Source organism: Tamandua tetradactyla, chromosome X, assembly GCF_023851605.1.
Source record: "Tamandua tetradactyla isolate mTamTet1 chromosome X, mTamTet1.pri, whole genome shotgun sequence".
NCBI classification, from domain to species: Eukaryota; Metazoa; Chordata; class Mammalia; order Pilosa; family Myrmecophagidae; genus Tamandua; species Tamandua tetradactyla.
The window spans coordinates 96,208,775-96,220,908 of record NC_135353.1 but is presented as its reverse complement, the minus strand read 5'-3'; the positions used below and the strand labels follow the sequence as shown (position 1 = coordinate 96,220,908).

At 40.7% G+C, this 12,134-nt stretch overlaps 1 protein-coding gene across 1 annotated transcript; it reads left to right on the top strand.

Moving 5' to 3' along the window:
* Positions 1-1,520: 1,520 nt before the first annotated feature.
* LOC143670967 (transcription initiation factor TFIID subunit 9B-like) lies at positions 1,521-12,050 on the top strand. Its single transcript, XM_077145962.1, has 8 exons — positions 1,521-1,645; positions 3,899-4,075; positions 4,710-4,791; positions 5,107-5,243; positions 5,333-5,467; positions 6,302-6,377; positions 9,003-9,113; positions 10,078-12,050. The coding sequence occupies exons 1-8, from the start codon at positions 1,604-1,606 to the stop codon at positions 10,236-10,238; spliced, it is 921 nt and encodes a 306-aa protein (XP_077002077.1). The 5' UTR covers positions 1,521-1,603; the 3' UTR covers positions 10,239-12,050.
* Positions 12,051-12,134: the final 84 nt, after the last annotated feature.

Genomic DNA, 12,134 nt, shown 5'->3' with positions numbered 1-12,134 from the left:
GCGCCTTCTCACCTGAGAGAGAAACCCTGAACTTCATCGGCCTTCTTGAACCAAGGAATCTTTCCCTGGATGCCTTTGATTGGACATTTGTATACACTTGCTGTAATTGGCACATTTTCTGGGCCTCAGAACTGTAAAGCCGCAACTTATTAAATTCCCCTTTTTAAAAGCCATTCCGTTTCTGGTATATTGCATTCTGGCAGCTAGCAAACTAGAACAAATACCTAGAGCGTTATAAAAGATTCTCCAAAGGTTCCATACACTAGGGTAACTTTCTGGAAACTTACAACCTCCAGATGGGTCCCTGGACCTAATCAGTCCTGAAATGCAGAGGGGCCAGCCTCTCCAGAACATCAACTAGTTCCAACCCTCTATCCCATATTATTGACAGCCCTTTCCACCATGAACAAGTTAGAATGGACATAGTCCAAATACCCCCAAAGAGTGGGAGAAAGATCAAAGAGAAGCAGGAGTTATAATAGAGAATATAGGATTTAACAAATGAGTATGACTGCTGAATCTTATTGATATTTCTTTTAGTCTTCAGTTTCTTGGAGCTGCTAGAAGGAAAAACCAAATATTCTGAACTGTAACCCATACCGAACTCTGAAATCTGTTCCATAACTACTTGTTACAGTGAGCTTTGAAATGTATTGCTTTTTTGTATATGTTATTTTTCACAATAAAATAAAATAAAACAAATCCGGATACCAAGGCAAAGAAAAATTTTCTTAAACAACACTATGTTCACACTAGTTATAAGTAAGTAAAAATGCATGCTTGTGTATTTACAGAGAGGAAATCGTCTGGAGGGAAGCAAATAGTTTAGTGTTGATTGGATTCTCTTGCCATAAATTACTTCAGTTCATAATAATAAATAGAAAGAGAATTCTTTAAAAAAATACACAATATTATAGCCTCTAAAATATACTAATCCAATAAAGAGTTAAAATCCATTGCTATGGCCATGGACAGAAATATTGTTAAAAAATTTTTATATTTTTCTCACATTATTTAGACTTACTGCTCATTACCATTTTCATTGTTAATTAGCATTGCTGTTTTGTTTAAACAGGGTTTATGTATATAACTCAGGAAAATATCTCTTAAATGAACACCTATTTTATATTTTAATATTAAAGTGATATTTAATATTAAAGTAAATTATATATTAGGTTATTATATAATATAATTATATAGTATTAGGTTTTCAAGCTAGGCTATCTCAGGTTAGCTCCATAAAGGTTGGTCACCCCAAGAGGATATTCTCTTTTGGGGGAAGAACAAGACATAAATATGGTCATATTCATAATTTGCATAACTGAAACGGACATTGCGTACGCAGTAACAGCGATTGTTTCTGTGAAAGGGATATAAGTTGCTGGGGAACACCCGAGAGAGGCTTTCTCGCCCTTGTCTATTCCTTAATTTTTATTTTTTGACTCTGCACGTATAGTATCTATTCGAAATAAAGTTATTTGCTTTTCATAGAAGCGGCCCACGCTAATTGCGGGGAAGATTACTTGCCCAGTATCGAAACGGTATTCTCATTGGAAACGAGTTAAGACCACGTGCTCCTTGGGGGCGCTGCCCAGAGTTCAACATGGCTGCTTGTGGGAGTGACGTTACAGAGTCGTCTGATGAGGTAAGCTGGTGCCCCCAAATGAAGGGCCTACCAAGTCGTTGTTATCGGAGGGTTTTTCAGTGGGGGATAAAATCATTTGATTTATGCTTACGAGATGACTCCGGTTGTGTGAAGAATGTGGGGGTATCGCTATTTGAGAGCCCCATTTCTGTCATGTTGGCGATAGTGCTGTTGGCTAGGACTGTTAGCGTGGTGGCACTGGATGGAAATGCGGAGAAACAGACAGATTTGATGGACCTTTGGTGGGTAACTTTGTTAGGACTTACCGATGAATGTGAACTGTGCGGGAAAGACTGCTAACATGGCGGTTGTACTCGGTCTAAGATGGAGAACGTGAGGGCGTTGGTGACGTAAGGGAGGGGTGGGTAATAAAGAGTGTCCTTTGGGACCCTTTCAGCCAGAGATGTTGAACTGGTACACATTTTTTGTCAGTTACTTGGGCTGCTCCGTGGGGCGTGAGGAGGGGAGAGTGTCTGGAAGACAAGTGAGGGTCCAGTTTTGGGCGTGAGGAGGGGAGAGTGTCTGGAAGACAAGTGAGGGTCCAGTTTTGGGCGTGAGGAGGGGACAGTGTCTGGAAGACAAGTGAGGGTCCAGTTTTGGGCATCAACGGAGACAGAGGAAACAGTTCACGGCCAAGGAAGGTGGGAGCAGGAAGGGCCCCAGCGGGGAATCGTGCAGGTGGTCAAAAGGTTTTCATCAAAGTGCAATGGCCAGCCGTGGCAGACTTTAGAGTGGAAATTCCTGCTGAGTGGAAAGCAGGCCACAGGATAGGGTTGCCAGATTTAGCTGAGAAAAATCCAGAGTGCCGAGTTGAATTTGAATGTCAGATAACCTATAAAATTTTAATGTAACTATGTCCCAGGCAACATTTGGGGCATACTTAGGCTTAAAATACAGTCGTTGTTCTAACTGAGGGTTCTGTATTTTACTAGGCAATCCTAACATAGGGGCAGAGTGGTGGCCGGGGCTTGTGCAGGAATTCCAGGGAGAAGGAAGCGGCTGTGGGTAGCAGCAGGAGGGGTGTAAGGAGGGACGTAAGAAAAGACGAGTGGTCCGTTTGGTGCACTTTTCCGGCTAACGGCTGTGGGAAGACAAGCTCCTCTATGCAGATCTTCCACGTCTTTTATCCCCCGGCAAAGACGAGAGCATGTTGGCCAAGGGCTCGCCAGAGAAGGCTTTACCCGTCTCTTTCAATCCTCCAGGTCCAGCCCCCAGCCTCTCAGGCGCCCTGCTCTCGCTTCCGCCTAGCCCAGTTTCTCCCAGCCTCTGAGGCGCCCTGCTCTCGCTTACGCCTAGCCCAGCTTCCCCCAGCTTCTCAGGCGCCCTGCTCTCGCTTACGGCTAGCCCAGTCGCCCCCAGCCTCTCAGGCGCCCTGCTCTCGCTTCCACCTCTCAGGCGCCCTGCTCTCGCTTCCGCCTAGCCCAGTTTCTCCCAGCCTCTCAGGCGCCCTGCTCTCGCTTACGCCTAGCCCAGTTTCCCCCAGCTTCTCAGGCGCCCTGCTCTCGCTTCCACCTCTCAGGCGCCCTGCTCTCGCTTCCGCCTAGCCCAGTTTCTCCCAGCCTCTCAGGCGCCCTGCTCTCGCTTCCGCCTAGCCCAGTTTCTCCCAGCCTCTGAGGCGCCCTGCTCTCGCTTACGCCTAGCCCAGTTTGTCCCAGCCTCTCAGGCGCCCTGCTCTCGCTTACGCCTAGCCCAGCTTCCCCCAGCTTCTCAGGCGCCCTGCTCTCGCTTACGGCTAGCCCAGTCGCCCCCAGCCTCTCAGGCGCCCTGCTCTCGCTTCCACCTCTCAGGCGCCCTGCTCTCGCTTCCGCCTAGCCCAGTTTCTCCCAGCCTCTCAGGCGCCCTGCTCTCGCTTACGCCTAGCCCAGTTTCCCCCAGCTTCTCAGGCGCCCTGCTCTCGCTTCCACCTCTCAGGCGCCCTGCTCTCGCTTACGGCTAGCCCAGTTTCTCCCAGCCTCTCAGGCGCCCTGCTCTCGCTTACGCCTAGCCCAGTTTCCCCCAGCCTCTCAGGCGCCCTGCTCTCGCTTACGCCTCTCAGGCGCCCTGCTCTCGCTTACGCCTAGCCGAGCTTCCCCCAGCCTCTCAGGCGCCCTGCTCTCGCTTCCGCCTAGCCCAGTCACCCCCGGCCTCTCAGGCGCCCTGCTCTCGCTTCCACCTAGCCCAGTCACCCCCAGCCTCCGCAGGGCCCCTCTGTAGCAGTAAAATGGCCGCCAGCCGAGCCCAGGCGCAGTAAACCCGCCTTCTGCACCCCCTCAGGGGTGGAGCCTGCATGAGGAGCCCTCCAGCTGTCCTCCATCAACGGATGACGACTGGTTGGATGACGACCGGTTGGATGACGACCGGTTGGATGACGACCGGTTGGATGACGACCGGTTGGATGACATGGAGCCGGTTAAGATGGCGGCCCTCAAGAACGCCCCAAGAGATGCTTTGGTAAGTGCGAAGGACGAGATGGGGGGCGCGAAGCTCGGCACAGCTGAGGACCGGGGCGTCAGGCTCAGGCTGACGGCTTCAGGGTGAACCGGCGTCAGGCTCAGGCTGAGGGCTTCAGGGTGAACCGGCGTGCCGGCTTCAGCCCAGCTCGGACGCCGGGGAGTGCGAGTTGGGGGTGCGCCCTGGCTCTTGAAGCCCTCTCCCGCCGCCTTGGCCGCGCTCGGCTGAGGGTCGCAGCCCGCCCCGGGTGAGCCGCTGGGCCTCGCTTCCTGGGCCTCGGGCCCGGGCCCCCTCGTCGCTGTCACGTCATCCGGCAGCCCTGCGTCTCCGTGTGCAGGATTCCGATGCCACTTTCCTCGGACAACTATCTGTACACCACCCCTACCGCTCCCGGAGAAGCGCCTCTCTTTCTCTCTCTATGCTTCCGCCCCCACCCCCGCAAAAAAAGTTTTTAACAAAGAACGGCCGGCGGAATTTGGTGGGATCCTGACACTCACTTGGGAGGGAAAGGAGGAGGAGGAGGAGTTTGGAGCCCAGACAAGGGGATCCCATATCAAAACTTAAGGACCTTTGCTCTGGCCTTGATTGTCAAATACCCAGATTATGCATCTGGCGTTTTTATTGGACTCCACAGGTGATGGCACAGATTCTGAAGGATATGGGAATTAAAGACTACGAACCAAGGGTTATCAATCAGATGTTGGAATTTGCTTTCCGTAAGTGAATGAAACACCACAAATGTGCTTCACTTGTGAATTCAGAGAAATCATTTGACTGTAACGACATCTTGAACCAAATTATTTTACTAGCTAATATCATGGAATTCAGCCTACAGCGGTAAAAATGAACCCAAGCTACGGACAGTAGTAGTTATACTATGATATATTTTAAATGGATCCTAAAGATAGGAATTAGATATTAAAACCAAAATTCATAAACTTTCTAAAATTAGTGGGACCTTCTTATTAATAAAAGTGGTCATAAGTTGAACTGTTTTCACATGTTTAAGAGAAATTGTTTTGTTCTTAAAGGATATGTGACTACAATTCTGGAGGATGCAAAAATTTATTCAAACCATGCTAAAAAACCTAATGTTGATGCAGATGATGTGAGACTGGCAATCAAGTGTCGTGCTGACCACTCTTTTACCTCTCCTCCCCCAAGAGATGTGAGCAAACTTTTATTTGACATTATATTTACTTACAGTTTTTTAAATTGCAGTTCTAATAAGGGTTTTGTTTTTTTTTTTTTTTTTAGTTTTTACTGGATATTGCAAGGCAGAGGAATCAAATCCCTTTACCACCGATTAAGCCCTATGCAGGACCTAGACTCCCACCTGACAGATACTGCGTAACAGCTCCAAACTATAGGCTGAAGTCCTTGATTAAAAAGGTGAGAATTTTTAGTCAACTTAACTTTAAAAAGAAAAAGCTGGGATGTGATAAGGGCATTGGTAAAAAGTACCAGTCTCTTGTGTAGAGTGTAGTAAAGGCAAAGAGAACTTACTAGGATTTTTTTAATGTATTGCCTTGAAAATACCATGTCTGCAATTAGCTGTTATGTTAAAATACAAAATGTACGATCCAAGATTTTTAGAACTACAAGGAACTTGGGTGTTCATTTAACCCAACACTCATTTTTCAGGTCAGGAAACTGAGCCTGAACTCATTTACGGAGATAGTAGCAAAGCTAGGACTGACGCCCAGGTCTTCTACCTCACAATCTTTCTACTATACCGTATTTTTTAGTGAGGCCTGGTGACAGAACAAATGATATACCATCAGGAATTGGGCCTACTCTGAAATATGACCTGAGGCTCTCCTACGAGTGAAAAAGTTCTCTCCACATTGGGCTGTCTTTGTTGTCTGAAATTTGACTGTATAAGAGTTTATTTATTTTGAGGTTAAGATACTATTTAAGATTAAAAACTACAAGGACATTAGCTGGTATCCAATTCAAATAAGATTCTACCTTCAACTTAAATACTATATAAGATTTTATTTTTATAATTATATAGAGTATATACATGTGTGCATATATAAATACATATACATATTTTGAAAACTCTAAAAGTTGTATTTAGAACACTGATAGAGCAAAATAGGAAATTCTTACCATGAATTCCATCCATAAATAATTCATGTCAACAATCCTAATTTCATTCTTGGTAAATTTTGATGTCAAATACGAACATTAAAATCTGTTTATTTTTTTAAAATCCCCTAGGGACCTAACCAGGGAAGACTAGTTCCACGGTTAAGTGTTGGTGCTGTTAGTAGCAGACCTACCACGCCTACTTTAGGTAAGTGAGAGGGGAAAATGGCTTTTCTGGCTGGTAAAGAAGAAATGCCTCAGCACTTGGTTTTGAACTGTAATCCAAGTCAAAAGGTGAGTCAGAATTCCCATATGTGTGTTGTCACTGATATTTTTACTCATTCTCTAGTAAAACTGTAAGTATATAGTTTATCAAATTTCAAAATGAGAAAACAACAAGGAATATCTGATCCCAGATGATCATAGAATTGGACATATGAGCCCAACATTCTTGTTGGTATAAACTATGACACCAAAACCAGGATTTTTCTCTAAGCTGTGTTCTTTTTATCTTCTATATAAATTAAATTGAAATACACTCATGGCAGGAGCCTACTTATCAAAAATTAATTTCTGAATAAATTGGCAAGGGGTCACAGGCAAAAGAAAGCTTAAAATGTGCAGAAAGCCTGAGTTTAAAAATAGTTATTTTTAACGTTAACCTTTTTAAAATGTAGTACCTATAGTCCTGTATTTAGCCAGTGGAACCACCTTCACGCTGGCTCCTGTGTCTGTCAATCGTCGAGTATTCCTCACTTTCAGGCACAAGATGTTATAAGCTCATCTTCCATTTTTCCTGTCCCTGCCCTAGCATCAGCCATTTCTCCAGAGATCCCTGTTCCTTTAGTGGAGAATAGTATTTAAAATACCACTGGGCTGTGATTTCTTTTAAATGTCATTGATTAGATAAGGAAAGCCTTAAATAATATATTTAGATTGCTTGATTTCTTTTTCCCTACATTCTTGCTGGATTTCTTTCATAGTCTAGTAATCAAAGTATTTGCAGAAAAAAATCCCCTTCTCTTTGACCAGTATAAATTTATTCCTCTTATTGCTTATAACTTGAATTCATACCTGTCATATAGCTCTAGTATAAACAACATTTGAATTTTAAGGTGTGTATACTATCTTTTCATATTCTTAATGTGTAAATTTGCACTCCTGCGTTTTGATACCAGCTTGGCCTAATATTGGGTGTACATTTCTAATGATCTGCATGTGACCTTTGTGGATAGAAATTTGAATATATATTTAACTTAGGCTGTGGCAATTAATTACATGTTTATCAAATTAATTATAAATTATAATTTTTATTCCCGGTTAGACGTTTGGCATGCGAGCTTTAGAAATTTTTAAAATCTAGAGTGAGGGTGCTCCCAAAAACTGCTATTAAAGATGTAAGGTTTAAACTTTAGAAAAAACTTTAAATGAATTATATAAAGCATGAGACGTAAACAGATACTCTTTTCTATTTTAAAGCCTTAAATCTATACCTACTTAAATGTATTAACAATTCCTTATGGTAATGTCCAAGAAAACATCTGCTGATTATGAATTTTCTTTTCTTGACAAAATAAAATACTTGTATTGTTCTATTTTGCTTCACCAAATTCTTTGGACCAGTCCCTAACACATGGGAAAAAAATGCCTAGAGAAGGAGATATATTAAAGGAAGACCTCCTCTTTGGGGTTTTGAGAGAAAGTGTGAGAACCTGGATTCCTGAGTACCTTTGGGTTTTCTTCCCCTTTGTCCTTAGAGATAATAATAGTTATGGTTTCTTCAGCAGCTCTAACCCAAATACACTGCTAGTTCCAGGGGGGAAGGAGATATGGAAAGCCTGGATCTCCAAAGGAAAAATTGGGAACAAACGCATTTCCATAAATATACTTTTGACGTGAGAACGTGAGCTATCATGTCAGTATATTACGTTTTTTAAGTCTTGATTTTATCATTTGCAAAATTCATTCATTAAGCAAACATTCTTTTTTGAGTGCCTGTTATGAACAAGGCATAATAGCTATGTCCTCTCAAGAATACTAAATGTTAGCTAAGGCTTGTAATCTAGCAGTGCGACAAAATAAGATAAAATAATGACTTCTATGAAGCGTTAAAGGAATTTCAGAGGCAGAAGAAATGACTTCTGAGCAAACCAAAAAAATGCTTTACAAAATGGGGTTTGTTGGGGATGTACCTTGGAATGATAGGTAGAATTTGAACAATGAGGAGGGGTTTGGACTAGGTTTCATCTAAAATCTTTCTGCTTAAACAGTTTCTGGGTATAGAAAAGTATTAAGTTTTTCATACTCACCTGGAGATGCCATGGGGTTTATCTGATAGGCTTATTTTGTTAGATGCATGTTGGTTTAGGTTCAAGGGCTTAGTAGACACCTTCTAATTCTTAGCAGGTGACAGAGATTTAAAATGCCACCTAAAGGGCGGGCCACGGTGGCTCAGCAGGCAAGAATGCTTGCCTGCCATGCCCGAGGACCCGGGTTCGATTCCCGGTGCCTGCCCATGTTAATAAATAAATAAATAAATAAAATAAAATGCCACCTAAAGTAATCTGTAGAAAATTTGGTTTTTATTGTGCTAGTGGATTCAAGATCTCAACTTCTTGACTTCATATAGTAATACTAACAGTTGCAAAAATTCACTGTTTGCATCTAATCTGTTGAGCTGGTAAACTTTTTAAAGTTACTTTATTTCTAATTACTTCTCCTCACCTTTCATTAGTTCCCTGTGCTTTGAAGGTATTTCTGATAAGCTAAGGTGTGCAGAATATAAACCTGTATAAGTCATCTAACTAACATGGTCTGTTAATTATAACTACAGCGGCCCCACAAACAGTATCTGTCCCAAATAAAGTTGCAACTCCAGTGTCAGTGACAAGCCAAAGATTTACGGTGCAGATTCCACCATCTCAGTCCACACCTGCCAAACCAGGTAATGTGATGGGTAGAGGTGATTCTTTTACCTTTATTGTCCTGAGTTTTAAAATGTGTGAATGATTTGTTTTTGTAGAACAATCTGTATTCCTATAGTAAGAGTTAAATTGTTTTAATAGCATGGCAAGAAGGAAGCAGTAATGCTGCAAATCAGGGTTCTTCAGAGGGGCCTATGGGCTCTCTAAAATTGTATGAAATTTATGCATATGTAACTTTTTTAGGAGAAGAGAAGAATATTCAGCATGGTCACCAGAGTCTCAAAGGATACTGTGATCTCAAAGTTAAATCCACAAAGTTAAGGTGTCTTAAAGGAAGAGCACTTAGGATTAAAGCCCAAGAAAAAGACACAACGTAATAAATATGTGTATGCAATTCAGAATATAAATGAAAATTCAAATTAAAAAAATGTACCTTACTTCAGATATATATTAAATTGGGATAATAAAAGAACTGTTATACCATAGTTTATTAATGAATATTTTTAGATTTCACATCTTCTGAAACCTAACCCAACACAATATACAACTTACATAGAATACTGAGCTATGAAGAAAGCATGATTCCTGACCTCTAACTTGTGCCTTTAGTATGTTCCACAATGAATTCAATGCACTGCTTTCCATGACCAAATACTGATTGAACTTTTAGGCAATTAAGTTCCAAAGCAAATAGCATAGCTTTTTAACTTTGCACTAGATACTTTAACAGATAAAAAATGTAATTCAACTCTTTTTAACTTTACACTAGATACTTTAACAGATAAAAAATGTAATTCAACTCTTAATGTAATTAAATGTAATTACTCTTATCTGAGTAATTACCTGAGTTTCTCCTATGATGTAATTGTACCTCATGCTATTGAAATTGGTACTGGAATTACATTCAACTTTGTTGTGTGCTTTTTACCATATACTTTGGATTCTGACTAATTCATAGTTTGGGTTTTTTTCCTCTGTTTACAGTTCCTGCAACAACTGCAGTTCAGAATGTTCTAATTAATCCTTCAATGATTGGGCCCAAAAATATTCTTATTACCAGCAACATGGTTTCATCCCAGAGTACTGCCAACGAATCAAACTCATTGAAGAGAAAACATGAAGATGATGACGATGATGCTATGTAAGGCATGTAGTCTAGCTTAGATGCATTTCAAAAGTATAGTTGGTTTTGAACCCAGTACACTGAACTAGGACATTCTAGATATTCTCAAGTTGTATCTTAGAAAACGTAAAGGTAGCTGTAATATTTTTCACTTTAGTTAAAACTATTAGATTTAATTCATAAGAGTAGAAATGTTTCTCATTAGGCTAAAAGTACAAAAAGTTAAGTAATTGTTTCTTTAATGCCAAGCCCTATATGGCTATTTTGGAAGCAGTTTTCTGCCATGTATCACTGACAGCAGCACTTAAGTTTCAATTTCTACAGTAGAGTCAGTGACTGATCTTTAACAGCAAAATTGATAAGCTACATTAAAATACTTTCTTTGTAAGGTAAATAGTCACCTTTATTGTCACTAAATTCTTTGAACAAATCTCTCAATTTAGGAAACATTTCTAGAATTTAAATCATTAGAGAGATTCTAAATCCATTTTGAATGTATTTATTTTTTGATCTTTCCTAACTTCCCACTGCCTCTCAACACCCTTTCTAGATCCCATTCATTTTCTGTACCTCCTTAGGCTTAAGTTTCTCCCCATTCCTCTTAAGTTAACAAAGCCAAAACCAGAAATTTTAAAATATCATTACTGATAGTACAGTTGAGTATCATTTTTATATTTTTAAAACATGCTCTACATGCCTGATGTTATTTCACTCGAAGGTTATGTATTTGCTGTTTTTTTCTATAGTCAAGAGCAGTTTGGTTTTTCCCTTGCCTTTTGTGCCTGTTGACTTTTACTATGCTTTTGACATATAGTCAGTTACATTCAGTTTCAGTCTATTATTCCAAGTTGATAACTCCACCCATTCCAGAGTTCTAAATTTAACATAGAAAATAAAATAGCTTACTAAAATCTGCCTTGATAGGTATATTTACACTGGACCGAGGTAAAACCACTATAGAGCAAGTGTTTTCTTCCATCTCGCACATATGCTTTAATTACTACTTCTTGAACCCTCCTATTCAGATCCTTTTTCTAGCTTGTTGCTAAAGGTGTCACATAGAAGATGGGATCATACCTCAAAGTAGATTCTAATGGTTTTCCTTCCTCAATAAGGTCAATAAGGAAAACAAATTTGCATGATAAGACTTACATTAGGTGACCTCTGCCTAGGTTTCCTAGTATGGCTATGTTGCTAAACACTTTTCCACATTTTTCATTCATATACACATCTAAAACTTTTATTGAGAAAGATTGCAACGCTTTCACAAATGTAACCAGACCTGTTCTGTGTTTGAGTTTAAGTAAATTTAACTTAGGAATATGTTTGCAGAATTTTCTAAAATAAATTATTTATGTAATTTAGAATTTATACCCAAGGATCCTCAAAGCTTAAAACATCAAGTTTCACCTTAGGATGGTACTTGATAAGTCGGAGAGAAATAGTTCTATAACAAGGTAGAAATGTCCATCACTGTTTTTTGTTATTAGGGACAGGTGGTATAAAACTTGTTAAAACGGATCTGATCAACATCATAGGAGAGAAATGTTGATTATATAGCATAGGATATAACTTGAATGTTCTCAGGGAGGTAGCATGTCAGAAGGCCTAGGTTCTAGTCCTGGCTCCATCATTTATGAATGTGTGACCTTATTTCACCTCTGAGCCTTGTTCTCCTACTTCGAAAATAACAACTACTCTGCCTACCTCACAGGGATGGTGTGAGGGCTTAGTTGTATATGTGAAAGTTCTTTCAAACTTGTAAAATGTTTTACAACTATAAGGATTCATTATTGTATTTGTTCCAAAATTATTAATAAAAATCTGAACATTATCAGTGAGCTTCCATTTTTGACTTCAGAGATTTAAGGAAGATGAACAGAGCCCAGTAATTCTGAGGGCCAGAAAGCAACTAAGA

Bases quoted from the DNA above. Each gene is read 5' to 3' on its own strand.
- LOC143670967 (XM_077145962.1), top strand. From the start codon at position 1,604: ATGGCTGCTTGTGGGAGTGACGTTACAGAGTCGTCTGATGAG. The intron at 4,792-5,106 runs GTAAGTGAATGA...TTGTTCTTAAAG, and splicing joins GATGTTGGAATTTGCTTTCC to GATATGTGACTACAATTCTG. The intron at 6,378-9,002 runs GTAAGTGAGAGG...TTATAACTACAG, and splicing joins ACCTACCACGCCTACTTTAG to CGGCCCCACAAACAGTATCT.